This window comes from Xenopus tropicalis, chromosome 3 (genome assembly GCF_000004195.4).
Source record: "Xenopus tropicalis strain Nigerian chromosome 3, UCB_Xtro_10.0, whole genome shotgun sequence".
In the NCBI taxonomy this organism is placed as follows: domain Eukaryota; kingdom Metazoa; phylum Chordata; class Amphibia; order Anura; family Pipidae; genus Xenopus; species Xenopus tropicalis.
The window spans coordinates 48,880,009-48,906,697 of record NC_030679.2 but is presented as its reverse complement, the minus strand read 5'-3'; the positions used below and the strand labels follow the sequence as shown (position 1 = coordinate 48,906,697).

The 26,689-nt window shown below is 36.9% G+C and overlaps 1 protein-coding gene across 8 annotated transcripts in view; it reads right to left on the bottom strand.

The window, feature by feature from the left end:
- Positions 1-15,828, bottom strand: part of mybpc1 (myosin binding protein C1) — a 67,580-nt gene extending 51,752 nt beyond the window's left edge. For all 8 annotated transcript variants that reach the window (XM_031898862.1, XM_031898863.1, XM_031898861.1 and 5 more), the window contains exons 1-3: positions 15,669-15,828; positions 3,371-3,592; positions 1,251-1,301 (exon numbers count right to left, since the gene is read on the bottom strand). In XM_031898862.1, the coding sequence (XP_031754722.1) occupies positions 1,251-1,301; positions 3,371-3,592; positions 15,669-15,693 (298 nt within the window). In that variant the 5' untranslated portion in view covers positions 15,694-15,828. The remainder of the gene's footprint in view (positions 1-1,250; positions 1,302-3,370; positions 3,593-15,668) is intronic.
- Positions 15,829-26,689: the final 10,861 nt, after the last annotated feature.

Sequence of the window (26,689 nt, the reverse complement as noted above, 5' to 3'; positions counted from 1 at the left end):
ATTTGTTCTTTAAATAATTTGGGATTCAATTGTGCTTTTTTCTAGCTTGCACCTCAAAATCCTGTCTGGTTATCTGGAAGACTTGAGCTATCTTAAAATTTTATTTATATTAAGTATAATATTAAATTATATTAGATTATGTTTCTATTCAGACCATCCCATATTTATATTGACTTTCTATATTGACTATTTATCTGACTTACTATGTACTTTATGGTTTTTAAGGATAAGCAACCTGACAGCAGTTCCAGTCAACAGCCACAAAAAATAAAGGCTAATGTAAATATTATAGCCTACATCACACTGAAAGCTAATTTTATGGCAACTGCCCCTTTAATGTCTGCATACATTTGATGTTAACACGTCTTACTATAGTCTTCATATAAATCCTTGTTGCGCTGGTAAGGGTACAGGTTCAATGTAAGAACACAAAGAATGCCCAAAGATGCTTGTGTATTGGGGGTGCAGGCAATCTCCAAGTATAAACCAGTTATATCATGTGATTACCTTATACATTTTCTTGTGATAATTCAAATTAAACGTGACAATACCCTGCATTGCCAATACAGAGGTATATTTGGACAAATCCCCTACTCTGGAGGTGATTTTACATGGGCAACAAAATGTTTTACCCTTAAAAAGAATAAACAAAAATAAAACCCCAGAAATTCATATACTATGAAGAAGCATGCCACCTTGTTCTCAGTTCGTTTTTTCCTTAGGGTCATGTCTTCTATCTTTCTCTAACTTTTGTGACTCCTTTAATCTGTCCAACAGTAGGTGCATTTCTTCAGGTTCTCAGCTCACACTATTCCCTCATCTCGTTGTCTTTCTTCCCTTCTCCTTTATTTATGTAGGTCCACTATATCCCATCTCTTTCATACATATTCTCTATAACAACTTTTTTTCTCACTTTCTTTACCCTAATAATACTAAACTCAGCTACCTCTCCATTTCTCACGTTTCCATAAAAAGTGCACTTGTTGCTACCCTGCACCACCAATACAGAGGTATATTTGGAAATATATTTGCCTAGGGCATTTCTTCACTACTTCTGCATAACCAACCCATACTCCCAAACATTCTATATTGCTATTTGAGTGTTCCCCTTCTACCACAGCAGGCTGCTACTGCTACTATTGCATACATTATAAAGCTATATCTCTAATATATACAAGTTCATTCATTCAAACTTATTAAGGTAGATCTCATGGACCGTATATTATATACCCTTGCACGAATGTACTAACCTTCCACAGCTGGTGGTGCTGGTACTGCATTTTGGCCTGCTGCTTTGCCCTCTAGGAAATAGAAAGAACAAGAGTTCATAAGATTTGAAGTATGTACTAAAGACTTTTTTTTTTTAAAATGTCTTCAACAAATACATTAAGACATTTGGCTTTGGCCAGCAACAAACTGTACAAGAGAATAACAAAGGGGGCTACAGCAGATCAGGTGACTTCTTATTTCCATTTTCTCTTGTATGCACTGATACATGGCATCTAGGGCAGTACAACTTGCTAAGGGTCTCACAACAATTACTACCCAGTTACTCACTGATAAGGAATGTTTTTCTCTTTAATAAGAACATGAAAAATATTTACTTTTATACTCCACACAGGTAATATGACCTATTCTTTGGTTAACAGGAGCAGAATTGCAAGAAGTCACATTATTGGTTTACTAAACAACATGTGAACCTAGTAAGTTATTCCGTTTGTGACAACAGCATCATGTATTCTGTAGTTTTATAGCTGAATGTGCCAAGTACACCTTCCACAGTTAAAACACAATTGAGGAACATACAACTAATCAAGTAGAAAATCAACAAGACCACAGTAAGAAGGGGTTGCAAAGTGGTTGTGTGCTGCACTCTGCTTGCAGTTATAGGAGCTGTTATTAGAACAGGCATTGATATCCAGACATAAGTATGGCAGACAAAGTGGCAGTGATACAGTAGAAAGACTTACGCTACTATTTTTCCAGTATTCCAGACAGTTCACTAATAATTATGGCTCATATTATTAGCAATTATGGCTCATTTGACTTGGTTCTGTAGATTTGCTTAGTGTGACATCATCATTTTGGTGGGTGCCCCCCATATTAAAAAAGCTAGATGTATAAGCAATCGCCAATCAAAACATTTACTTCTAACTTCCATTGTTAGATTTATAAGCCAACTCTATGTCTGGTTTCAAATGTTTCTGTACAATACAGCAGTGCATCTGGTTAAAAGCAGAAGCTGAAAACTGATCATCAGTGACTAATATTGAGGTGAAGGGTGCACCATAAAAGAATGTTTGTCATGACAAGCTGCAAGAATATAAGTGTCTTACTGTTTGCTTTGCTGATTGCTGATTGATGACATCTTGGCATGTCTACATCACCAATCCAATATAGTTTCATTTTAGAAGATATTTAGATGGTGTTAGAAAGTAAAAGTAGCTTCTTATGATGCAACTATGCTTTAAGCTAGGTCTTTTTACATGGCTGTGTTACAACAGTCTCAAATCAGCGAGAGCATAATAAAACATGTTTCAAATCCAATACAGGTATGGGATCCCTTATCCGGAAACCCATTATCAATAAAGCTCCAAATTATGGAAAGCCCATCTCCCATAGACTCCATTTTAATCAAATAATTTAGAATTTTAAAACTGTTTTCCTTTTTCCCTGTAGTAATAAAACAGTACCTTGTAAATAATCCTTATTGGATGCAAAACAATTCTATTGGGTTTAATTAAAGTTTTATTCATTTTTTTGTAGACTTGAGGTATGGAGATCCAAATTACAGAAAGATCCCTTATCTGGAATATCCTTGATCCTGAGCATTCTGGATAACGGGTCCTATACCTGTACTTGCTTGGACACACCGAATTTCTGCATTACAGGAAGGCCATCTCCCATACACTCCATTTAATCAAATAATTCAGTTTTTGAAAGATTATTTCCTTTTTCTATGTAATAATAAAAGCAGTACATTGTACTTTATCCCAACTTAAGTAGACCTTAAAGGGTAGATTTATCAAAATGTGAGATTAGAGCACACCACAGAAAAAATTCACTCACTTTCTATTCATTCCTATGGGATTTGTAGAAGTGTACTTATTGATGGACAAACCCTAACTTTCACCCATTGACAAACACACAATTCAGTAACCTATGGTAACCAATCAGCACTTACATTTTAATAGTCTAATTCTGCTGATTCTAAATGATGCAAAATTAGCTTTCTTTGGTAGCTACAGTATAAGTTACTGGACTGGGGCAAATGGGAACTACCTATAAACCGGAAGAACATGACTGCTTCCTCTAGTTTTACAGCATCCCTACTGGAATGATCAATCTCTGGTTATATTGGGCACTGTACCTGCTTTGGTGCTGCCACTCACTGAAAACTCTTCCTGGGTTACATTATTATCAACAATGACTGTGCGCTTGGTGTGTTCTGTCTGTGTAACAGTCTTTTCATTTTTCACTTCTTTTCCATCCTTTTGCCATTTGATTTGTGTCTTGACTGTCTGTGTAGTTATCTCAGTTCTGCTTCCCCCGGCTACTTGAACCGTCTTTTGTTTTTCAGTCAAAGTAGATCCTGAAAAAAATAAAAAGAAGGACCTTGTCTACTTGAAAGGATAGGGTGACATGTTTTCACAAGCTTCTCTGTAGGGTTATATTTAGCTGTTGGAAGCACAGAGAGGATTGTCTGCTTCTTTATAAGTCTTGGTAACAGGTGGAATACGGACTGTACTGAATTTGCATTTTCATGACAGCTATTCCCTGATAGAATTACACAATAATTCAGAGAAGGGCTGAGTACCCATAAGGCAGTGCCTTGTGACCTTTAATTTAAATGCTGTGGATTATTCAAAGTTTCCAAGATGAAGCCTTGGTTAATGTCTGAAGCCCAATGATAAAAAGATACACAATGAAAATGCAGTGTATGTATTTTGTAGTTTCATATTTGTAGTTCAAGTACCTTTCCAAAACATGTACATTGTGGAACCTTGACTGGGTGAAAGTGAATGAGATGTTTGGGGGTTTGCTTTGTGTTAATGGGAAAACAATTATGATGTCCTTTTGGCCATGGTGGGCACTAACTACTCTCCTACTGGGTTTCATAAGCCCAGGAAACGTGGCCTTGGATGTTTTTAAGCTATTTGTGGTCATTATCTAAATGACTAGGAGGGGCAGATTTATCAAAATGTGAGCGTAATACATAAAAACTCACCTATGTTCTATTCATTACAATGGGATTTTTAGAAGTGTATTTATCAAATGGTGAATTCTAACTTTCACACATTAATAATAACAACACTTCTAAAAATGTCATAGGAATGAAGAGAAAGTGGGTGAGTTTGGTATTTATCTCTATTACCATAATATTCTTGTAAATCCATCTGTCACTCTGTCTTTTCAACTATCATATTTATTTCTTGTATAATGAACTTTGTCATTGAGGAAAAGCACTGAAGGCCACTGATATAACCAGCTTTAATTAGTTTTTAACCCCCATATGAAATAAAAGGCACTAATATTACCCAGGAGCAGTAAACCATGGCAACCGGTAAGATGTTTGCTTATAAACAGGTGACCATGGTACTTGCTGGTTGGTTGCTATTGGTTACTGCACTAAAGGCCCCCATACACGGGCCGATAGAAGCTGCCGATATCGGTCCCTTGGACTGATTTGGCAGCTTATCAGGCCATGTAGGGGCAGAAATGACGGCCATACCCGACTGATATCTGGCCTGAAATTGGCCAGATATCGATCGGGCAGGTTAGAAAATCCAGTCGGATCGGGGACCGCATCGGCATCGGCTCGGGGACCGCATCGGCTCGTTGATGTGGTCCCCGATGTGGTCCCCGAACTGACTGCCCCCATGGTTTTTCGTAGCCATTCCGAAAGTTGCGCAAAATCTGGCGATTTTTCGTAGCGTTAAAACTTGCGCGAAAGGTCGTGCCTTTTTCGTAGTGTTAAAACTTAAAAGGCGCGACGTTTTGCGCAAGTTTTAACTCTACGAAAAAATCGCGACTTTTCGCGCAAGTTTTAACGCTACGAAAAAATTGCCAGATTTTGCGCAACTTTCGGAATGGCTACAAAAAACTCGTGTTTTTTCGCAAAAATCGTATTGGTAACGAAAAAGTCGCGATAATTTCTGAAAAAATCGCAAAATACCAATCATTACAAAAAAACGCAATCGGACGCATTCGGCCCGTTCGTGGGTTAGTAAATGTGCCCCTAAGTGTCTTTTATTACATAACCCCATAAGTGAATTAATGAATTCATTTATGAACTTTGATAAAGATGATTTTTCCATTTATGGACTTAATTCCATAGATAAAGTAAGGTGCCTTTAGGTTCGAAATTATTATTTGTAGCAGATTATTTCTTTGTAATTAAAGGGTATGTTGGCCAGTGACATTTTAAGATAAAGGTAATTAGGCATATGGCGCACACTGGATATGTTTTACTTGTGATTTTATAGCCTTGTACTTTTTATGTGTTATATTGAGTTTATTTTTAGTATTGTTTTTTACCATTTGTTATATATCAATGAGTTTCTAATGGACTCACTATAAAGTACACATTTCCGTTAGACATGTTCTTTCAATAAATTATAACAAGTTTAACATAATTTAATGATGACTGAAATTTTTTGGAAGGCATGGATTTGTTGCAAATTTCTGTGTTTCGCTATTGGTGGATTGTTTTGTGAAACGGATGCAAAAATTTACTGCAGAAAATTTGGTACGTGTCAAAAAAATTGCTGCATGTGTCATTTTTCTGACACTCGGAACAATTATTTTTTATACACATCATTTTGCACATATCACATCAGTCCCTGTGCCAGTGAAGCTTATAATCCAAGGCCCGCATCACATGCAGAAGCCAATGAAACTGCCTTATGTGTGTGTTGGAGGAAACCCATACAGACAGGAGAAAATACAAACTCCTTGCAGCTATAGACCTGGCCGGAATCAAACCCAGGTTTCCAGAGCTGCAAGGTAGCAGTGTGAATATAGAATTTAATCGCACATAATCATCATAATATATTATATTTATCCAAAAAGTGGCAAACTTGATTTTTTAGTTGAAAGCTGAGTCAAAAATATTTTTACACAATGACAGCTTTTTTTTGTATTAAACATTTGAAGAGCAGAGATAGTCATCAGCATGTCTCTAATTAGCTGTACAGGATTACAAAAAAAAATATCTCACAAAGTGTAGTTTTTACATTCAGACTTAGCTGGTCAGCTGTCATGGCAAATGTTTTAGAACATAACTTAAAGGGAAATGATATACCTGTATATATTTGTTGTCATATTAATCAATTTTCTTCAATATAAGGAAGCATTTTACTTCCATGTACACATATTACAAGGTATTCAGTACAAATGCAATACAGTTAGGGCATCTGTTATCCAGAATGCTTGCTTTCCATAATTCCAGCACCACGCCATACTAAAAGCATTGCTATGGATTCATGCATTAGTTAGAATTACTAAAGTAGCCAACAAGATATTTTGCAGTTTTCTGAATAATCGAGCCTATACCTGCATTAGAATGGTGCACAACTCATGCTCCTTAAGGTCCCCATACACGGGCCGATTGTAGCTGCCGATATTGGTCCCTTGGACTGATTCGGCAGCTTATCGGGCCGTGTAGGGGCAGAAATGACGGCCATACCCGACTGATATCTGGCCTGAAATTGGCCAGATATCGATCGGGCAGGTTAAAAGATTCAGTTGGATTGGGGACCGTATCAGCTCATTGATGCGGTCCCCGAACCGACTGTGCCATTGCCGCCATTAGAATTCAATTGATCGAATTAGCCTATATTTTCCAGATATCGCCCACCCGTAGGTGGGAATATCGGGACAAGATCTGCTCGCTTGGCGACCTCGCCAAGCGAGCGGATCTTAACGTGTATGGGCACCTTTATTCTCTGATAAAATGTACTCTTTTATAACTAAGTCCAATTATTTAATACTAATCTTTTTTAAGTAGTAAAATAAAATAAAATTATACTATAAGTTAGTTATAGTACAGAAGTTGATGCGTATCCATTTACTTGCATTTGAGAATGTTCCTTGGTGTTCTTTTCTTTTTAACTGTGACAGGATTAGCAAAAACAATTCAATAAGGTGAGGCATGTTTCACAATTGTTAATCCAATAATAAGTGTTAAGACTACGTAACATCTGCAGCTTTGTTTGTGATTGAAAACACATTTGCTATGGTATTGTAATACATAACGATAATGTTTTTAAAAATCTGAAGTATGTTATGAAGGGACCAAGTGGAACTTTGCTAAAAAAAATTGCCCATGCCAACAAACCCTTGCATTCTAGGTCATGCTTTAAATTGTCTACTTGTAAATTATGCAGAACCAAACAAAAAGGGGGCAAATACTGGGTTTCTAGTCACAGTGTTTCTTTTGGCACTGTACAATTATATATATATATATTTGCCCAAACTATATACTGCTCTACCAGGGTTGTAACATGAAATATCTTGTGATCTCTGTGTGGTTCTGTGTGCACAAACTTTTAAAGATTAGCTGTCATTAAAGCATATACCTGTTGGTCAAAATAAGAACATTTCTATGATATCAACAGGCCTAAGATTCAAAATAGGCCCTGGTATTTTAAGTACACAGAGGCCCCAACAGCTCCCCATCAGCCCAATAAATAGTGATTATCTATGGCATCTTATAGCAGCCCCTCTGGCATTTGCCAGAATCCACAGATTACCAGTCTGGGACTGGATATTACCCATTTTACAACTGTACATTAAGGATGGTGCATTTAATTTAAGCTTCTATAGTCAACATGTTATGCCTTACTTGTGCCATAAATAAAATCCAGCTTATTGACTGTTACCCATGTTAACAATGAGCTGCTCATTTGCTAACACTGGTCAATATTGCACAAGTAACCCATATCAACTAATCAACATTTGCATTTGATCCAACTGCCGTGGGTAGAATATGTTAAGGAAATAGCTGATTGATTGCTATTGGTAACTGTAATGAGGCAGTTTTCTTTTTGTATGTTGAGGCTGATTTGATGAATGATGACTATTCAAATCTATGGCAGCCCAAGGGATTTGTGATTTGGTCTCAACAATAATGTAAATGCTAATAAAAATATGTCTTCACTTGTGCCTTCCCTGAATGCTGTGATTCTGTGTTTGTTAGTGCAAAACAGTCAGTGTATGGAGTTGTGTGACGATCATTCTCTTCTGCATGATATATATATATTCACATATAGTTGTGACTAATTTGGCTTTTCATTTATATTAGCATTATATCAATTCATCTATCACTTTTACCCATTTAATCTATTAATTTCATATATAATAAATAAAGTTTGCACTATGACCATAGTCAGCTTAATTTAGAACTGATCCAGTAAGAATACATTTTAGTCTGTGAGTCATATTGTAGGTTTTAGGAGGTTGTGATTTTTTGTCTATATCTTTGTAGAGAGTAGGCGCCAGTGTTAAGAGTGGGAAGTGGTGGGGATGATATTTCCAGTTCATCTAAGATAACTGATCCTTGGCAGATATCAGCATAGCAGAGGTAGAAACCTTTTGACTTTTGTAAGGAAACCATTTTAGAATGCTCTACCCACAGTATATGTTTTTGGTACTTGTAGCTCAAACGATTCTTTAGCCCTCCAGTTGTATGCTGAGCAACAATTTAGCATGAACCCTTAAACCACATTGCTTTTTCAAGTGCCCCCCCATATCTACTATATGGTCTAATACAGAGGCTTTCACATTACATGACATTTTATAAGTTATTGCTTTTGGTCTTGGAAGTGGTCTTATTGCTCCTCACAGGCTAAAATTTAATGAAAGCACCCATGACATATTCACATCTTCCTTAAAAAAAGTGCACCCCTCACATAAAACAAGAGTAGCCAAATATGTTTAATAACGAATATAAAATTGTAATAGGCTTCTTCAGTTTAAAACTATAAGAATGGGCTGAGAGTGTAACTGTCCTAAGGTCTACCACCAGAAGGCTTTGATGTGTAATGGCATTGCTATGTGGACGTGCAAGATGCATTTTGCTAAAAGGTTATATGTCATTTAACTGTACTTTCCATAGACATCTCATATGTTTTAAATAACACAAGTTATTTCTTGCATCCTACTCTTTAGAAAGGTATACAGTTAATACTTAAAGAAAGATAAGGAAAGGTTTGTGCATGTATAGGCAAATGTTATTCTTGCTTCTCATCTAGCAGTTTCTGTTTCTTTCTGACACAGAAGTCCCTGCTTGCACAATGGATAAAATCTGAGCAGTAGTTTAACAAAGCTAATTATTCATTATTACAAGGCCCAGGTCACATTTACATGTTGGCATAAAGCAGAAGCTGTAACAGTAGAAGAGTAGGTCAGATATGAGATGTAGAAAAAAATAGTTTCTGGGATTATCTGTTGTTTTGCCTTTGTTCAGGGGCTTAAAACTTTAGGGGTCATTCTTGACCCTAAAGGGCACAAGTGCAATAGCCTTAGTGCTCATTCTGGGAGAATCCTTGGCTCAGTACAGAGATCAGCATCAGGATGTGCAACACTGTCCTTACTGCCTACCTCAGGGCTGCTTATCCTAACCCCCCCTTTCCTTGCACCTTACCTCCAAAGTGGAGTGCAGGGGCCTGCAGCTATTTGCACAGTGCTACATGCAACAGAGTAAATGGTCATTTAAAATAGGGAGAGAATTATAATGTTGGTGCTAGATATGCACAAAAAACCTAGGTAGCAGAGAACAAAGGCACTATGGGGAAGCTCACAGAAAGGATGTAAATGAACTTGGAACTAAAAAGATGAGATGGTAGATGCAGCAAAATAGTAACATGATTTTTTTTTGAAGGAGACATATTAAAGGAAGCAAAGCATACTAAAATACTAAAGCATAAGTACAGAAGTAGGATAGAAATGTTGTACATTATGTTTTGGGCTTCTGTACCAGCCCAAGGCAACCACAGCCCTTTAGCAGGGAAGACCTGTGCCCCAGTAGCTCCCCATCTTCTTTTCTGCTGATTCCCTACACATGCTCTGTGCTGCTGTCAGTTACTGAGCTTAGAGACCAACTCACAATATACTGTATATATAGAATATAAATGTAACAGTATAATGCTGATTAGTAATTCAATCAGATTTACATTAATGTGGCAGTTTAGAAGCCAGTCCAATTAGCATCAGAATTAGCATCAGTTTACATAACAGGCCAACCTCATTTTCTGCTTGATGATTTGTGATAACCCCTAAGCCAGTGATCCCCAACCAGTGGCTCGTGAGCAACATGTTGCTCCCCAACCCCTTGGATGTTGCTCTCAGTGGCTTCAAAACAGATTCTTATTTTTGAATTCTTGGCTTGGGGGCAAGTTTTGGTTGCATAAAAACCAGATGTACTGCCAAACAGAGCCTCATGTAGTCTGCCAGTCCACATAGGGGCTACCAAATAGCTAATCACAGCCCATATTTGGCACCCCCAGGAACTTTTTTTATGCTTGTGTTGCTCCCCGACTCTTTTTACATTTGAATGTGGCTCAAGGGGGAAAAAAGGTTGGGGATCTCTGCCTTAAGCTTAGCTTCTCAACAGATGTTCAGGGCTCACTGAGCATGTGCAGTGTTACTGACACTTCTAGCAAACTCGAAGATAGTTACCCCATGTGATAAATGAAAAGACCAGGATCATTATTACTATAGATATTTTAAAAAGCCAGTAAGTTCAGTATATTAAAAAATGTCATTTTAAACCACATTTCATTTAAGTTTTAAGTTTCAGTTAAGGTTTAGTTCTACTTTAACTGATCCGTATTTCTAAAAAATTATGGTAAGAGCAATGATATGTAAGGAGAAGGAAGATTACAATGCAATAGTCCATGTCTTATCAGGCCAATTCATGAACCCAAAAATGTAAGGCTTACTAAAAAAAGAATGTGGCTGAGAGCAGACTAGGGTAAGGTTTAAATTGGAAATGTTAAAAGGCATTGAGCCCTCTTCTTCTCACTATCTCTTAAACACAAAATAATGTAATACATAATACAAAAAGAATTAGGTGATTGTAGAAAATGAAGTAAAAATGTGGGTATTATTTACTTCAATTCTGTTTCCCCCATTAGGTAAGAATTAGAATTAGGCACAAAACAGTGGCAAATAACTGCAAATGTTTTGATCTTTTTTGCCCTCTGTTCCATTCTTCTTAATCCATTATATCACCATCATTCAATCCCATGCACTCTTCCCATGCTTTTCAGGGCATTTAACCATTCCATTGTTGTATAATATGAAATTAATATAAAGGCAGAACTAGCATCATGGGATGTCAAAAGGTTAAAGTAGACAATGAACTCATACATGCATAAAAACCTACATTTATCTGAAGGAAAACAAACTGGAAAACAAAAGAAAGCTACCCTAGTGAATGTAACTAGAACAGATATACTGGATACATAATGCTGTGGCTAATGCCTACAGCTGGCTACAGATTAGTTTTATGGTACCGAACTGAGCTATTGGAACACTAAAAGACTTGAAACTATTTGTAGGCAGCTGTAAAGCTTCATGTGTGATATTAGTCTTATAATTTCTGAGTCAAGGGTTGGCGACTCCTGGAATTTATCCTCCCTCTGCAAGACCCTATCTAGGCTAAATGCATTTAAAGTATGTGTTTTTATTAAACCTTATGGATAAAACTTCAGACATTTGGAACATTAGACTATATCTAGGCATAAACCTAGTGGGCCTCAGTAGTCAATGTCTTATTTAGTATTTGTTCTCTTTTAGTTGTTGAAAGTATAGTATATGAAACAAAGCAACAATTAGAGTGTTATTTTAGGCAAATGTGCTAGCGCATAAGTTATACGCACATGGTACTGTATGACTAAATTGAACAAAACTTCTCAGGGACTTCTCTCATCAAGCAGTAGGTCATCCCAGGACCAACTGGGATTTATCCTGGTGCTGCCTGCAAAGATATTATTCCAACCTAGAGGAGGTCAAAGACATTTTTTTTGCTTGCAAGACATTGCATTACTGCCTACAACAGCCTGCTAATCTAGCAAATTTGAGTTTTAATCTGTGACCCATTTATCCCAAAACCACCTGACCACCCATTGAATGAGATTGTGCCTTTTTATAGTATCAAAGAACTACTCAGCAATGCAATGCATAAAAGGTCAAAACGTGATAAGCGTTTTTCTTGTGTTAATTCCCGCCGTGGCATTATTTCCCGCTGCACGCAACGTATTTGCCACTTGTTACTTTCGCCGATCATTACTTTTGGAAAACTACTGTTCTGAAAATTACTATTTCCCTGAAAGCTGGAGGCTGCATCACTCTAGGGCCAACACATACTTGAAAAAATCCCACTTCAAAGTCCATGTTGTGTTGCCAAAAGCTCACAAACCACAATTTTCTTTAAGTACCGCCTGCCCCAAGTAGGTGTTAATATTCATACATACTAATGCGATATTTAGCGCGTTTAATGCTTCATATGTGTTTGTGAATCATGCGTTAGTATTATTTCTATGAGAGAATTAACACAATGCGAGGCAAATAACGCATTGCAATCTTGTGGTTTTTTTGCGTATGCGATATGCCTTACCGCATGTGAAATTACTTTGATGAATCGGGGCTTGATTATCGCATGCTTTTTAACGCAAAAAAGCATGCAATAAGAGTTATCGAACTTTAGTGAATTGGCCCCTTAGTCTGCTATATTTTTACCCAAAATCACATGGCTGCCCACCAGACCTATGACATTGAGGCATTTTATAGTGTCAGAGAACTACTTAGTGATACAATGCATAAAAGGACAACACATGAACCTAGGTGCCCAACCTCAGTCTGCTATATTTTTACCCCATAATCACATAGCTGCCCCCCTGATCAATGAGATTGCACCATTTTATAGTAGCAGAGAACTATTCAACAATGTAATGCATAAAAGGACAAAACATGCATCTTAATGGAGACAGGTCAGCTTCCATGATGCAATGTATTGCAGCTTGTTCGCTCCATATTGGTTTATTGATTGATGCCAATTACACATTTACCACAATCAAACACTTATCCACATGCTAGTGGGGCCTGTTTTCTACACTTGCCTATACCAAGTAGAAAGATATTCAAAAATCATCTTGAGGGGGTTGTGTGTTCACCACATTTGTCAGTTTTGCCCTTCTATGCCATTAAAAATCATTCATTAGTGCCTAGTGGCTGTGCACATTACAAAAGATAATTAGATTGAAATGCAAACTAACAGGTGACAAGTGCTGAAATGATATATCATATAGAACAATTTTAAAGATATGCCAGTTTAACCTTTGACTCTCACTAACTCTGCTCCCTGAAGGAGCAGAGTTAGTGCTTTTGCCATCATAGTCCTGAGGGTGCTTTTGCCATCATAGTTACAGTCCTAAAGATGGGAGACAAGCAGCAGCATTCCCAGAGTGCACGAGTAAATGTTTCATTGTGCTGCAGCCCATTATAGTAATTTAGCTGTAACTAATTGTGAGTGAGAGTGACATTACATAGCTTTTGTAGACATAACAGTGGTGTAGGCTGATTGGCTGGAGGTAACCATTCCTTTTCTATAAAATTTGCTTTCTTTGCCTTCTAGCTCTTAAAGTGTAATCAGCTTTTTTGTAAAGCATTCCTGGTCCTGCAGTGCCATCTTAAGAACTTTAGCAGCCAATGTTTAAATGCGTTTAAATTCAAGCCTGTCTGTGGGGAGGACCATCTAGCTGTGGGCAAGAGCCGAGACTTATAAAAATAGCATTTGCGTTATTGCTCATCTGATACCTGTTTGGTAGACTTAAAGCCTAGTCTTTTCCAAAGATTTACCCCAAGATCAAATCCTGTTTAAAAAATCAGGCTGATAACTAAAAAACATTAAGTATTTAGTAAAAGTTCATCAGCATCCTCTACCATCTCAAAAGTAACTAGCACCAGTAAAATGGCTTACTGTGAATAACCCTGAGTAACACATGTAACCTAAATTGGCTTGAGTCACATTAATGGCACTCCATTTTTATTACTGCAAGCACAGTATGGTAAAATGAAACAGAGGATATAGTTTAGGTCATCTGGAAAAACCCAGTAGCAAGAACATCCATGAGAGACTACATGTTAACACACACAGGTGTTTCGATTCCTGTATCATCTCCTTTTAGCCTTGGACAGTTCCACTTGTATTTTATCCATTAGGTACTGTTCATTAAACTAACCCAAGAAGCTCTATGTTCAATGTAGCATTATGCTATTAGCACAACAATGTTAATCTTCGCAAATGAATGATTGTTAGCTTGGTGCCAATCATATGTTTATTTTTAATAAAAACATTGCCTTAAAAGGCAAACATTTATCGCCACTAAAGCAGAAAAGATCTAGGGGTGACAAGAGAGAGGGGAAAAAAAAAACAATATATCTGCCACATCTATTATGGTGATCATCCTGTCTATTTTTGGTCAGAATAGGCAGCCAAGAGATTGCCTGTAACAGATTTATTTTAGAGTCATAAAGCTAGGATAGGATTTCTCAAGTTCCAATGTGAGACATAAGGATTCGGAAATAATCTCCTGGAATGCTTTGCCGTTGAAGATATTCCCAGTGGAACCTTTACAAAGATCAGTGTATGATTATAGCTCAGAGCAACCCCTTTTTGAGAAGGAGCTGTTTATATATTTCCTACAGTACTTTTAAAAAAGCTCAAAGTATAACAAAACATTAGCAAATAGGAAACAATAATTCACCTGATTGTACAGTATACTGCATTACTCAGGCTCAGTGTGATACTGAATTAGTGACTATGTCAGCACATCAAGTAATGACCCAGGAAACCTTCATACCAGAACTGTCCTGACTCTATGACAAAGGCAGTAATTACCATGATTTTCATACACAAGAAACATGCATTTTGTCTTAATACCTTGTAACATAAATGTGTCTAATATTTAGATCTACCCCATGGCTATCCATGCACTTGTAATGTACATTCTACTATATGAAGACCCTAAAAAGGTACCTCTAGTTTTTTGACTTTCATTCATCTAATTAGGATTCCAGTTCTACCTGCATGTTAAAAACAGGGATGGCTAGAGTTCCCACCCCTTGCCTATGCATCTATGCTGTAACGTAACAAGTCTCTAATTATTGCACTTAACAATTACCGGTATATATATATATATATATAGAAACAAGTTGCTGGAAAGCTGCACACCTTAAAATACAGATGATACCTGGGTGCCCGTGCAGATAAACGTGGATACACAAGGTTAGAATGACAGCACGTTTCAGTTCCTGTCTGGAACTTTCATCAGGGACAGTCCCTGATGAAAGTTCCAGACAGGAACTGAAACGTCGGACTGAATAAAGCCTCAGATCTTCTTATGTAAACCTTTTGTGATTCTTCATGAAAAACTGCCTGCGAGTGCTGTCATTCTAACCTTGTGTATATATATATATAGTGTACATGGTCAATGTTGTCCTTTTAAAAATATTTGTATGACGATATCATGTAATATTTAGTAAAACGAGTATAGTTTAATTTGATAGGTGGATACAATTACACTGAAATTAAACTGCAACCATTCTTCTTTTCTCTTGTAAAATACTTTTAAGAAATTTGGTATAGAAACTGCAATACTCACCTGTACCTGTGGTTGGCTCCGGCATTTTAACAATAACTCTTTATTTCCAAAGAGTATTGTAGCGTCCAATAAAAAAGGAAGCTATTTTTTTAATTGTCAGACAGATACAGTTGAGTGTGGTGAAGATCAGACTGAGAACAGAGGGGGAGAAGAATTCCTCCAGTTTATATACCACATTCAAATAGCAATCAGATGGCACCTCCTCTGTTTACTATGCAGATATTCCGAAAATTGACAGTTATGGGAACTCTCCCATCTGTTGTCTGTACTGTCTGCTCTCTCTCTTAGCTTTTGGAAAGAATCTTTGTTGCATCTCATGTGGCTGATGAGAACATCTCAGAGGTTCTAAATTCAGCTGCTCACATACATACATAGGAATCAGAAATGGGATTAAGGGCCACAAAGACATCCTTGATGATAAAAGCTCTCATGGATCATATTATCTGCTGTCCACAATGCTTGTCCTCGAATGGATACCAAGCCCTGATAGGTGGGAATATGTCAGTAAAATAGTTGCAGAGGTTTTTTAGAAACATATAAGGATGATATAATATCAATTACAGTAAACTTAAAATAAAGTAAAAAAATTAAAGTAAACTATTTAGTATAAGGGGAGGAAACCTTTTAATTAACTAATTATGTATAAATCGTTGTTACATATGACCATAAAAACCACTAAGTGATCACTTTAGTCATAGTAATATAACTTTACCTGTATGTATTTTTATATAATGTTTGCATTATAAGTTTGGGGGTTAGTATGATCTTGTTAGTTTGCTTTGGTTTTATTTCCCACTTAGATGCATTAAATCCTGCAAACCATAGCATTCTTGGCCATGAATGATGATCCTTACTTATGCTATAGGCTCTGAAAGGTGTGCCACTTAACATGGATAACAATTTTTGAAGGTAATGGAAAATATACAGTATATTTTGCATGATTACTAAGTGGGAAAAGGTAAATATTAGCCATACTTTACTGCAATTTTACTGTGCTGCAAATCACATCATACTCTGGCATATTATTAAGGGTAAAGAATGTTGGGTGATGTAGTCCAGCTACATGAGCATTGGATTCATAAAGGAGATGAAAACACCATTGCTTATCCATATGTTACCCAGAAGTTTCAAAGAACAGTTATTCTATGTTCAAAGTTCTTGCAAGAAAGTCAGATTAGTGTTATATTAACCATGTATGGGTTTAAGAAAATGTAAAACATTTTACACAGAAATGCACATTTTTATATCCAAAAAGGTTTGTGTTGTTGAAAACATATTGTTTAGAGGTGACTTAGGGGTGCAAGAAGATTCGGTAGAGTAAGACACTGTCTGTTTCTGGCAATATATGGAATTGTGGTTTAAGGTATACAAAATATTTGAATGCAAATCTCTGATTTCCAGTAGTCACAGGGTCTGCTTTTTTATATATTACGCCCCCTGCTTCCTGTGTGCCAGGCCTGATCTTAAATAAGATTTAATTGACCCTCCTATTAAATTTCTGGCAGAAGAGAGAGTTTTGTTTTTTCTGCGCACATGTCAGTTTCTGCATGGAGTATGTTCAGTAAGGAAGAAAAGGGTCTCTTCTAGGTTTTAATTTTTTAATGAGCAGATCCACATACTCTGCCTCTTTCTCCCCAGGAAGACCTTCATTAGATGCTTTGCTGGTCCATACCATGGCCTGGGCACAACCTCAACTGCACTGGCAATATGGTACATTCTGTGCAGTCTAAGTCAGCCTAAAGGTCAATGAGGTTATTTTTGGGTAAAAATATATTTGTTGTACTAGATATTTTTTAAACTTTGACTGAATATATTCCTATATCTGTACTCATTTCATCAGCTAAGGTTGGACCTTCAAGCAAGGCTTGAACTGAACAATTCTGACAACTGCTGGTGATTTGAATGAAAAAGGAGACAACTTGAGAAAGAGCCTAAAACAAAGCTTGTCAGGGAGCATTTTCAATGATGCTTTTAAAATTAACTCTCAATGATTAGAGTTGTAGCCTGCAGGCATATGGAGCCATATTAAGGCAATAGCGTTTTGACCCTACAGGGCAATAGGTGGCTTAACCATTCTTGTTCTCTGTGGGTTTTGAAATGATTAATGATAAAACATGGAAAAAGTACAGTATGGTGGAGTAAGGTAAAACTTTTTTTTAAACCTAGTAAAAAAGATTTGAACCTATTTTGCATAAAATATAGAAGTCATTCAAAACCCATAAAGAATACTAAAAATAAAAAAGACCATAACTGAGAATAAATATTGGAAACCCAAGGTGAATGTTTTAAGTTTTATTATTGGTATTGTTGATAAAATGCAACAAAGAACAGAAGCGTTGGTAATTCATTTTAATTTTATTAAAAGAATAAATGGAAGACATTTACATAAAGAACTACAGAGAAAAAAGTTTTCTGATATAATGAGGGTGCAGTGTACAAGGAATTATATGTACCGTGTAAAAGAGAACCTTGACATTAGTAATGGCAGATAATTGCAGTGCTTCTGTGGTCACTCATTAGCCTTAATTAGACTTCAGGAAATGGTGCAAGTGGAAAAAGGCAGCTGTGCAATCAGGTGGGCACTCTGGAGGAGTAGTATATATATATTTTTTTTTTAAAGGTTTATTTTTCTTTTTATTGATAGTGAAATAAAATGTTAACATAAACAAGGAGTAGTATATTTATTACAAAACTAACATAAGTTTAGGTGGGCATGCCATACTTAGTGCTGGGACACATTTAAAAAGCCAGGGCAGAACACAACTTTTTCCTGTCCTGCACTGAAACAAAACCTTTAAGATACTAGGAACCATAAAAGCTATAGGTCTCTTCCTGATCCTCTATCTACACAGTCAAGATCCCATTAGCAATGGGTATCAGTCCTTCAAATTACAAATAAGTCTATGGTCACAGTTGTGACTTTAAATGCATGCAGTTTCCTACAAAACAATCCACTTTGTGCCCCTGGTAGTACCGGTTGTTACTTAAATGAACCCTCAAGACATGGGCTAAGAAACCAAAATAACTGATTTTAACCACAAAGAACTGTAGCAGTGATTTATGGGATAATATGGAATTGCATATAAACAGGGCTGGAACTAGGGGTAGGCAGAACAGGCACCTCCCCAGGGCGCAACAATGGGGGGGGGGGACGCCAGGCAGGTACCTCTCCTTCCTACCCCTAGTCTGGCTCCTTTGTCATTGCCCCCTCCGCTTGTCATTGTGCATTGGGGGCAATGTGCTAAAAAAATTCTCGAACTTTATCATGTATTTATATAGTGCCAAAAAGTTGTGCAGTATTTTGCAATGTTATTACTGTATAACAATCAGGGGACTTTCAATAAATTAATAGACAAGTATTACCAAATGAAACAGTATGATTAGGAAATACTATATCAAGAGTTTATAGGGAATAACAGCACCATCCAGTATTGCTTTCTGGAGATTGCTATATTGGCTTTGCTATATTTTATGGATTTAAAGGAGAGGGAAAGGTAAAAACTAAGTGAGCTTTATCAGAAATGTATGTAAATACAATCATAAGCACTCACAGAAATGCTGCCCTGAGTCCTCTATCAAAAGAAACACAGGATTTCTTGTCTCTTTTTTTGTAAATATGATGTTCCAGTGACTTCCCCTCTCAGAAACATCCTTAATTCCCAGGGTCAGAGTCTGCTCAGTTCTCTCCTCTCTCCCCCCTCCCTTGGGAATGTGTGATCTCAGCTATAACGGCTAGAGACTGCAGGAAGGAAGTTACCTAAAATGGCAGCTCTGTCTTAAGCAAAAGGAGAAAGCCTCTAAAGCTGTTTACTCAGGTATGGTAAAGGTTTCTGCAGACTAAATATTTTGTTCTAGGTGGCAAATCTATAGGCAGTAAAATGCCAAAATGACTTTCCTTCTCCTTTAACTCCCTGTAAGCAGCAGGGAATCCAGTGGAAGAACCGCCCCCAAAAATACTCATCTTATACTGGTGCCAATAACTTCTTTCATATAACATAGATGAACTTGACATAGCATTAAATATTTTTCAGAGTTTTATGGATAAAGGATTTAAGCTAGAATGCACAAGGGACAGTGGGAAATGTCAACCGTTCAAAAATGTGGGCACTTCTGAAATGCAAATATTCAATAGATCAATAAATAAATCTTAAATACGATCAATATAACATAAAATCAACATAAGATCACACCAGCACAATTAATATTAATTAATTTATGTTCATGGGTGTTTTTACTACCATAGGTTTGTATGTGATCACTTGAAAGTGAAATTTAGAATTGAGAAATTAAAAAAAGGTGCAGCAAGTAAGTGGGTGCAGTTCTGTACAAATCAGCAGGACACAATGAATAGAAATCTGCACATCTCAGGACTTCTGAAGAAATTAAGCCACTTTATTTTATGGAGACTAAGGTTTTGCCCACCACTAAGCCCTTTGTCCAAAAAATGACAGATAAATAAAGGTATAAAAGATACATTTTCAATTCATTCTGATTCATTATTGCCAGAGATGCTATAATGTATGAATCTCTGGAATTTAAGATCTGCAACATGTTTTCTTTACTTATTTCCTATTGTCAATATTATGCTTCTTAGTAACCTCCTGCAGTTTTGCTTACAATAAAGAGAGTCAACTTTGCTTAGTGACAGGGCCGTTATAATCAATGGGCAAAAGGAACGTTTACCCAGGGCCCACTAGGACAAGGGGCCTACCATAAAGCATTTCATTTGGCCAGACAAAATTATTTTTTTTTCTTGTGGTATTCCCATTTTGTCATTTATTCTTGGTTCAGGGCAGCACACCAGGTGATAATACTCCGAATAATATATGTTTATGGTTTCAACATCTGCTCTCCAGCTTCTAGTCAGCTTCATGCCATAACAAGCCCTTTAAAAACAGAAACATTTTACATTTTTAAAAAAAAATCTGTTTAAAAAAACTCAGACAATAAAATAGCTTGCATGTTAAAAATGCACCTCCCATTGACTTCCATAGAAGCTCTCTAGGTTTTCACAAATTCAAGTTTGGTCATTTGGAATTTTAAAATGTTCAAGATTTATCGGAATTGTTTTAAAGAGAAAGGTCTTATGGTGTCTGAACTCAAATGCCTGACAAGGAGCTTTGTCCTGGAAGAAATCAAGGATATTTTCTTAATTCTTAATTTGGTTAAATAAATCACTCGTAAGGTGCATTACTATTTGGCAGTAGTATTCCATTGGAAACATGCAAAAGGCAATGTGTTTATACTAAATGACTGCTAACGCAGAGATGTCTGCTTACCCGAGTTGAACCTCTTTATGAACTCAAGGTAGTTTCCACTTTCAGAAGCATTATTTATTAGGTTGCTTTCTCTCGCTATCTGGAGAATGAACTCTGCTACCTATTCCCCTTATTACCCCTCTGTGATATAGTAATACTATAATACACACATGTCATTTACAGTGAATCCACTGCATTGGTTTTTATAGTTGTGAACTTAGGTTTATATTGCCCAGGGAGCCTATTAAACTCTGCTAGCTATCTATGGAACAAGAATATTTTTTCAGTAGAAAGACAGATGCTTTCCTTTTGTGTTTGCCCGTTTAAATACAGGAAAATATTTTGGCGGCTGCTATTTTACAAGTTAAGTTTTTACATTTTTACATTTAAAAGAACTCAAGCCTAATTGTTTTAAATTTCTACTAAGGGTGTATTCTGCATGGTGTTTTTACAACACCATAATAAACTGATAGACTCTGGATAGGGTTGGGGCTTGGGAGTACTGAGAAAAAGGCACATAAATCGAAATAGATCAAAATAAAGCACAAATAAAAGTGCAGGTTGTCGAGAAGATTTTTGTCTTAAATTAATGGAATCCTGATTTTCTTTGTTGAATTATCTAGAAACATTCCATTCTCTAAATTTAGGATCTGGATTTTAATAGCAGTTTAAACGACCTGTTTAAACAAATAAATTCAGGAATTTTGTTCATTTCCAGTGCAGACTTCTATAAACTCCTAGGCACCTTCAAGGCTGTCTTCATTATAAAAAAATGTTTACCATACCCTAATAATAGTAGCTAAGTCAGTCTTTACAGTCATTCCAAACCATAATGTGTTAACTTACCAAAAGTCACATTTCTCTTATACTTTTTTATTCTGATTGTTATTTGCATCCCCTTTAAGCACTGCTTAGATTTTAATTGCTGTGATATCATCTATATTACCTTAAAGATTGGAAAATATTATGGTTACCAACCTTATCTCAATTATATATTCCCTGTAGCACAGTTATTTCTTTTTTTTATACCTTCAGATGGTTTAGATTGTACACCCAGCAGAGTTTGGTCTGGCATTATGGACAATCTTCTGTTCATAAAATTAAGTGTAAACTTTGATAAAAGGATATTCTGTATTTATACCTTTTACACTTGACGTATTCTTGGGGAATTACCCCATCTTATACTTGAGATGCCTATTTAGAATTCAAATAGAAAATGTGTCTTGTCATAAGCTGGTAAATCCACTTGTTAAGCAAGTTAACCAAATGACAATTTAGACTGTGATATAATAAATTATATAATATAGCTTGTAATGTATTTATAATAAAGGTGATGAGTGGAGAACATGCTGGTGGACCTATCAGGAGAAAGCTCAGTATCCACAGCCTAATGCCATCCTGCGTTGCATTGGTTTCCTCTGTCCCTTTATATAAATTAGGTTGCATCACACACAGATTGATAGCCTGTCAATATCGGCTCATGTACAGACTGGTCAGCTTTAAACTGATCTTACTGTCTATAAAACACTAATTTCTTCTATGAAGTCAGTCTTTCATGATTATTCTGGAGTAATTTTACTGAGTTCAAAACAAAAAGCAGGTGTTGCTGAACCCCTGATTTTATCACCAAAAGAGCAAATATTATAGTGTATGACCAGATTATATTGGGATCAAGTACAAGGTACTGTTTTATTATTACAGATAAAAAGGAAATTATTTTTAATAATTTAAATCATTTGGTTAAAATGGATTCAATGGAATAACGGGTCTCCAGATGACAGATCCCATACCTGTAATAAAGACTAAGAAATAAGCCTCAGGTGCCCTAGAAGAGAATATGTGCTTTTTAGCCCCAAAGTATCTGAGGGACAGAATCTGTGTTAAGGTGTTACAGATCCCATACCTGTATTATTATTTGAATAATTTGGTTAAAATGGAGTGTATGGAATAATGGGTCTCCAGATGACAGATCTCATACCTGTATTAAAGGCAAATAAATAAGCTTTAGGTGCCCTAGAAGAGAACATATGCTTTTCAGTCCCAAAGTATCTGGGGGACAGAATGTGTGTTGAGCTGTTTAAGGAGAAAGGAATTACAGGGGGTGAGAGAAACTGTGCTAATCCATTATAGGCGTATCCTGAAAGAGTGAATCTGTTCTAAACTATTACAGTAAGTAGCTCTGGAAATTAAACTGTGTTAATCCACCATAAGTATAGTGGGCCACATGGGAAAGAAGCAATGCTGAGTCATTATAGGTGTTTACTTGGGAACAAAAGCTGCGCTGACCTATAACAATCACATATTTTAAAACTGCCATTGTAGGGTTTCTTTGTTTTGTTTAGGTTTTTCTCTTTATCTGACTTATTCTTCTAATACCAATATGGATTATTTGATGGCAGAAGAAATTCATAATATGTTTCCTATGCCTTAATGGGACCTGTATAGGGGCCCAATACTAGTAAATCATTGCCTCCATATTCTAATTAAGCAGTTAGCTTTTACTAGTCTCCTGAAGTAAGAATATGATGCAAATAATTTCTATGTTACTACATAAACCCAATTATGTTTTACTGTATTGTTACTCTAGTGGGTTGAGTGGAAGCATTTGCATTGGCCCATCAGATGTTTCCTTTGTTATTGCTACTGCACCAGACCAGTACATGTTATCTGTTGACTAGTTTCTATGACATACATTTTGACATTAATGGAGATGAGAACTTAAGCCTATTTTGTTGTTAGAATACAACATTCAATTGACTGGAACTTAAACCGGTTTTATGAGGGCCTGTTGTTTTACAAGCAGGAGAACTACTATCAGGGCTGCTCTGTGAAATAGTAGAGACTTTATTTATTGTTCTATAATCGTGTTAATTCCTTAGAAAATGTTTAAATAGACAGAGGGAAAATAAACTTGCATATGCAAAAATCACATTCCCTTCTCAACAGGGGAAGATTCCAGCACTAAAAATAAATGCCTCCCTCTGGAGTCAGAATCATGGCTTAAAGTCTTAGCAAAATGGAACCATATCAATACAGACATGAGACCAAATGAAGCCATGTAACATTCATATATAATGTGATCATTCCTTTGTTATTACAAGCTCTCTGACTGTGCCAGTTTTGTCAATGCAGAATTATTTTAGGAATAGTGTATGCTGGAGGCATGGAAGCCACAAACTAGGAGGAATATGGGTTTGCAGACCCCTGTGTCAATCCTGCTGGAATGTTTAGTTTCAAAATAATGCACAAAATCTATATTTAGAGGATGTATCTGTGCTCCATCCATTTAGAGTGCTTCTCTGCCATTACCACTTACTTTTTTTTTTTAAGGTAAGATTTAGAACTTGTAACACTATAAAGGCAGACCTGAAATTAATGCACTGTTTTAAAGGCTATGACTTGACTTATAGAATGTATTTGGTGTCCATCTTGCTACTCTAATAAGAAAACTGTACTGTGATCCGTGTGGAGTTAACATTCCATCTGCCTTTAATTCGCTAACTAATACCAAGACTTTACTGAATTATCCATCACTCCTGGCCAAAACTTTTTCCCTTATTGGTAATTCTCCTTATAGTATTACATACCCTGTGCATCTGTATTTCACAATTTTTGCGCTTTAATGATGCTAAGTTTAACCATTAAATATACTCAAACAAAAACTGTGCATTTCCTCCATTTGTTTGTTAAAACTTTGAAGGTGAGGGGATGAAAATAATTTGGATTTTTGGTAATGGTGGGGAGAGGGGGGCAGTTCAGCCCTTGTTTTTTATTTCAAATATTAGGATGTGCTATAGTTGGGGTGGTGTCATCCTTCCATATTGTGTTTGTCTAGAGCCGGGGACCAGATTTTCCCAAAAAATTTCGAGGCTCTCCTGGCATACAGTAATCTGTGGACATTGCTTGGTTAACTTGGTTTTCCCGGACCTGTATGGATGGGGCTGAATGTGCTTTCCATTTGATTGTTATAGATTTTCGAGCGTATGCAAGCAGGATAGAGATGAGAGCTCTTTCAGCAATTGTTGGGGCTAGATCAGTGATTTGGTTTAGTAGCATTCCGGAGGGAGTTATCGTAATAGGGGTAGTGGTTAAATCATATATATAGTCTGCCACCACTGTCCAGCATCTTTCTATTTTGTTACAGGTCCAAACCATGTGGATGAAGTCTGCTGGAGATTGGTGGCAGTGGGAACATTCATCTACTTGGGATGGTGTCAAGAACAGCCACAGGTGGGTGGCTGGCAGGTAGGAGCTTATATGCTGTGTAATATGGGTACAGGGGGTACTGCGCTTGTTGATAGGCAGGAAACAAGTTATGTTGCTGAAACATGATTTATTAATGAAAATTGAGTAATAAGAAATATGGAAGTCCTTACAACAGGCCAGTGGTCAGAGGCAGGCAGAAGATGAAACAAATCCGTATAGCAGGCAGAGGGTCTGGACTGGCAGCAAACAAGGAGGGTCCGGAATAACAGGCAGTGGTCAAAGGCAGGCTGAAGGCAGGGAAAGTCCAATAATCAGGCCGAGGTCAATACCGGGAGATCAAACAGAGGTCAGGAACAGGAGTTGTAGAACAGGGTAAGGTGAACGGAATCAGGCAGGTATGCGGGCAGGAGTCAGGCAGGAACAGGGACTGGAACAAGCAGGTAAGGTCACTGGAACGCAAAAAGGCTCAATGATCAAGCAACCAGGGCTTATCAAGCCTGTTAATTGTCTGATTGCAACCACCTGGGCTAATTAAGGGAGGAGAAGGTGAACATAGACACAGAAGCAAAGAAGATGGATTAACAGAATGTTCAGGGCTGGATGCCCAAGGTCTCCAGTGGCTCAGTGAGGTAATGCTGAACCTGCCTACCATAGAGTCCAGAGTTCTGGTACAGGCAGGTCCTGACAGATGGAGACATCTTTGCTAGTACTTTGGGTGTGATGTATGCCCTATGTAAAACAAACTTTACAATAAATGGCAAATAGATATACCTGACATGAACAAAGAGCAATGGAAGATAACCCTTGAATCAATCTTTGAACATATAGTGGCCTCTAGGGACAGACTAATACAATATAATTTTTTACATAGGACAGACACTTCTAACCTAACCCTGGGGGACTCGGATTTTAATCCCTTTCACTGGTGTGATGTTGAGAAAGGGCCCCTACCTTGAACCGTTGAGTCTACTTGTGAAATAGGTTTTGTTATTGCCTTGACAGGGCTTACGGCTCCCTTTTGTAACACAGGAATTCACGGCCTCTTAACAAGGTCAGCTTCAGAACTTATGACAAAACTTAGAAGTGGTGTTTTTTAGTTACTAAAGTCATTATAAACTTGTACATCAAAGAAGCTATATACAGTATGCAATATATGACTACACAAACAAGATGATTATGAAAAATCCTTATCAACTGGATGCTTTAGCAAATGTATCATTAAAGTCTGCTGGCCAATATATTATGATGCTTGTCCCACACTGAAGATATTTTTTTCAAAATGCATGAAGTTTTGTTCAGTAAATTAGTTTATCAAGAACTCTACACAGTAAGATTAGTAAGGTAATTCAGCTGATGTTTAACTAGGTAGCCTTAACTGCCCAATCTGTGTATACATCCACCAAGGTGAGTGCTCAGCTGATCTCTGAAAGTTATTAATGACATCACAGATCACTTGATATACTTACTTGGGCAGCAAATCATTGCATGCAAGGCCAGCAGGCTTGGCAGTCAACTTGTATTAGCTGGATTGCCATAGCATTGCAGAAAAGTTGTATA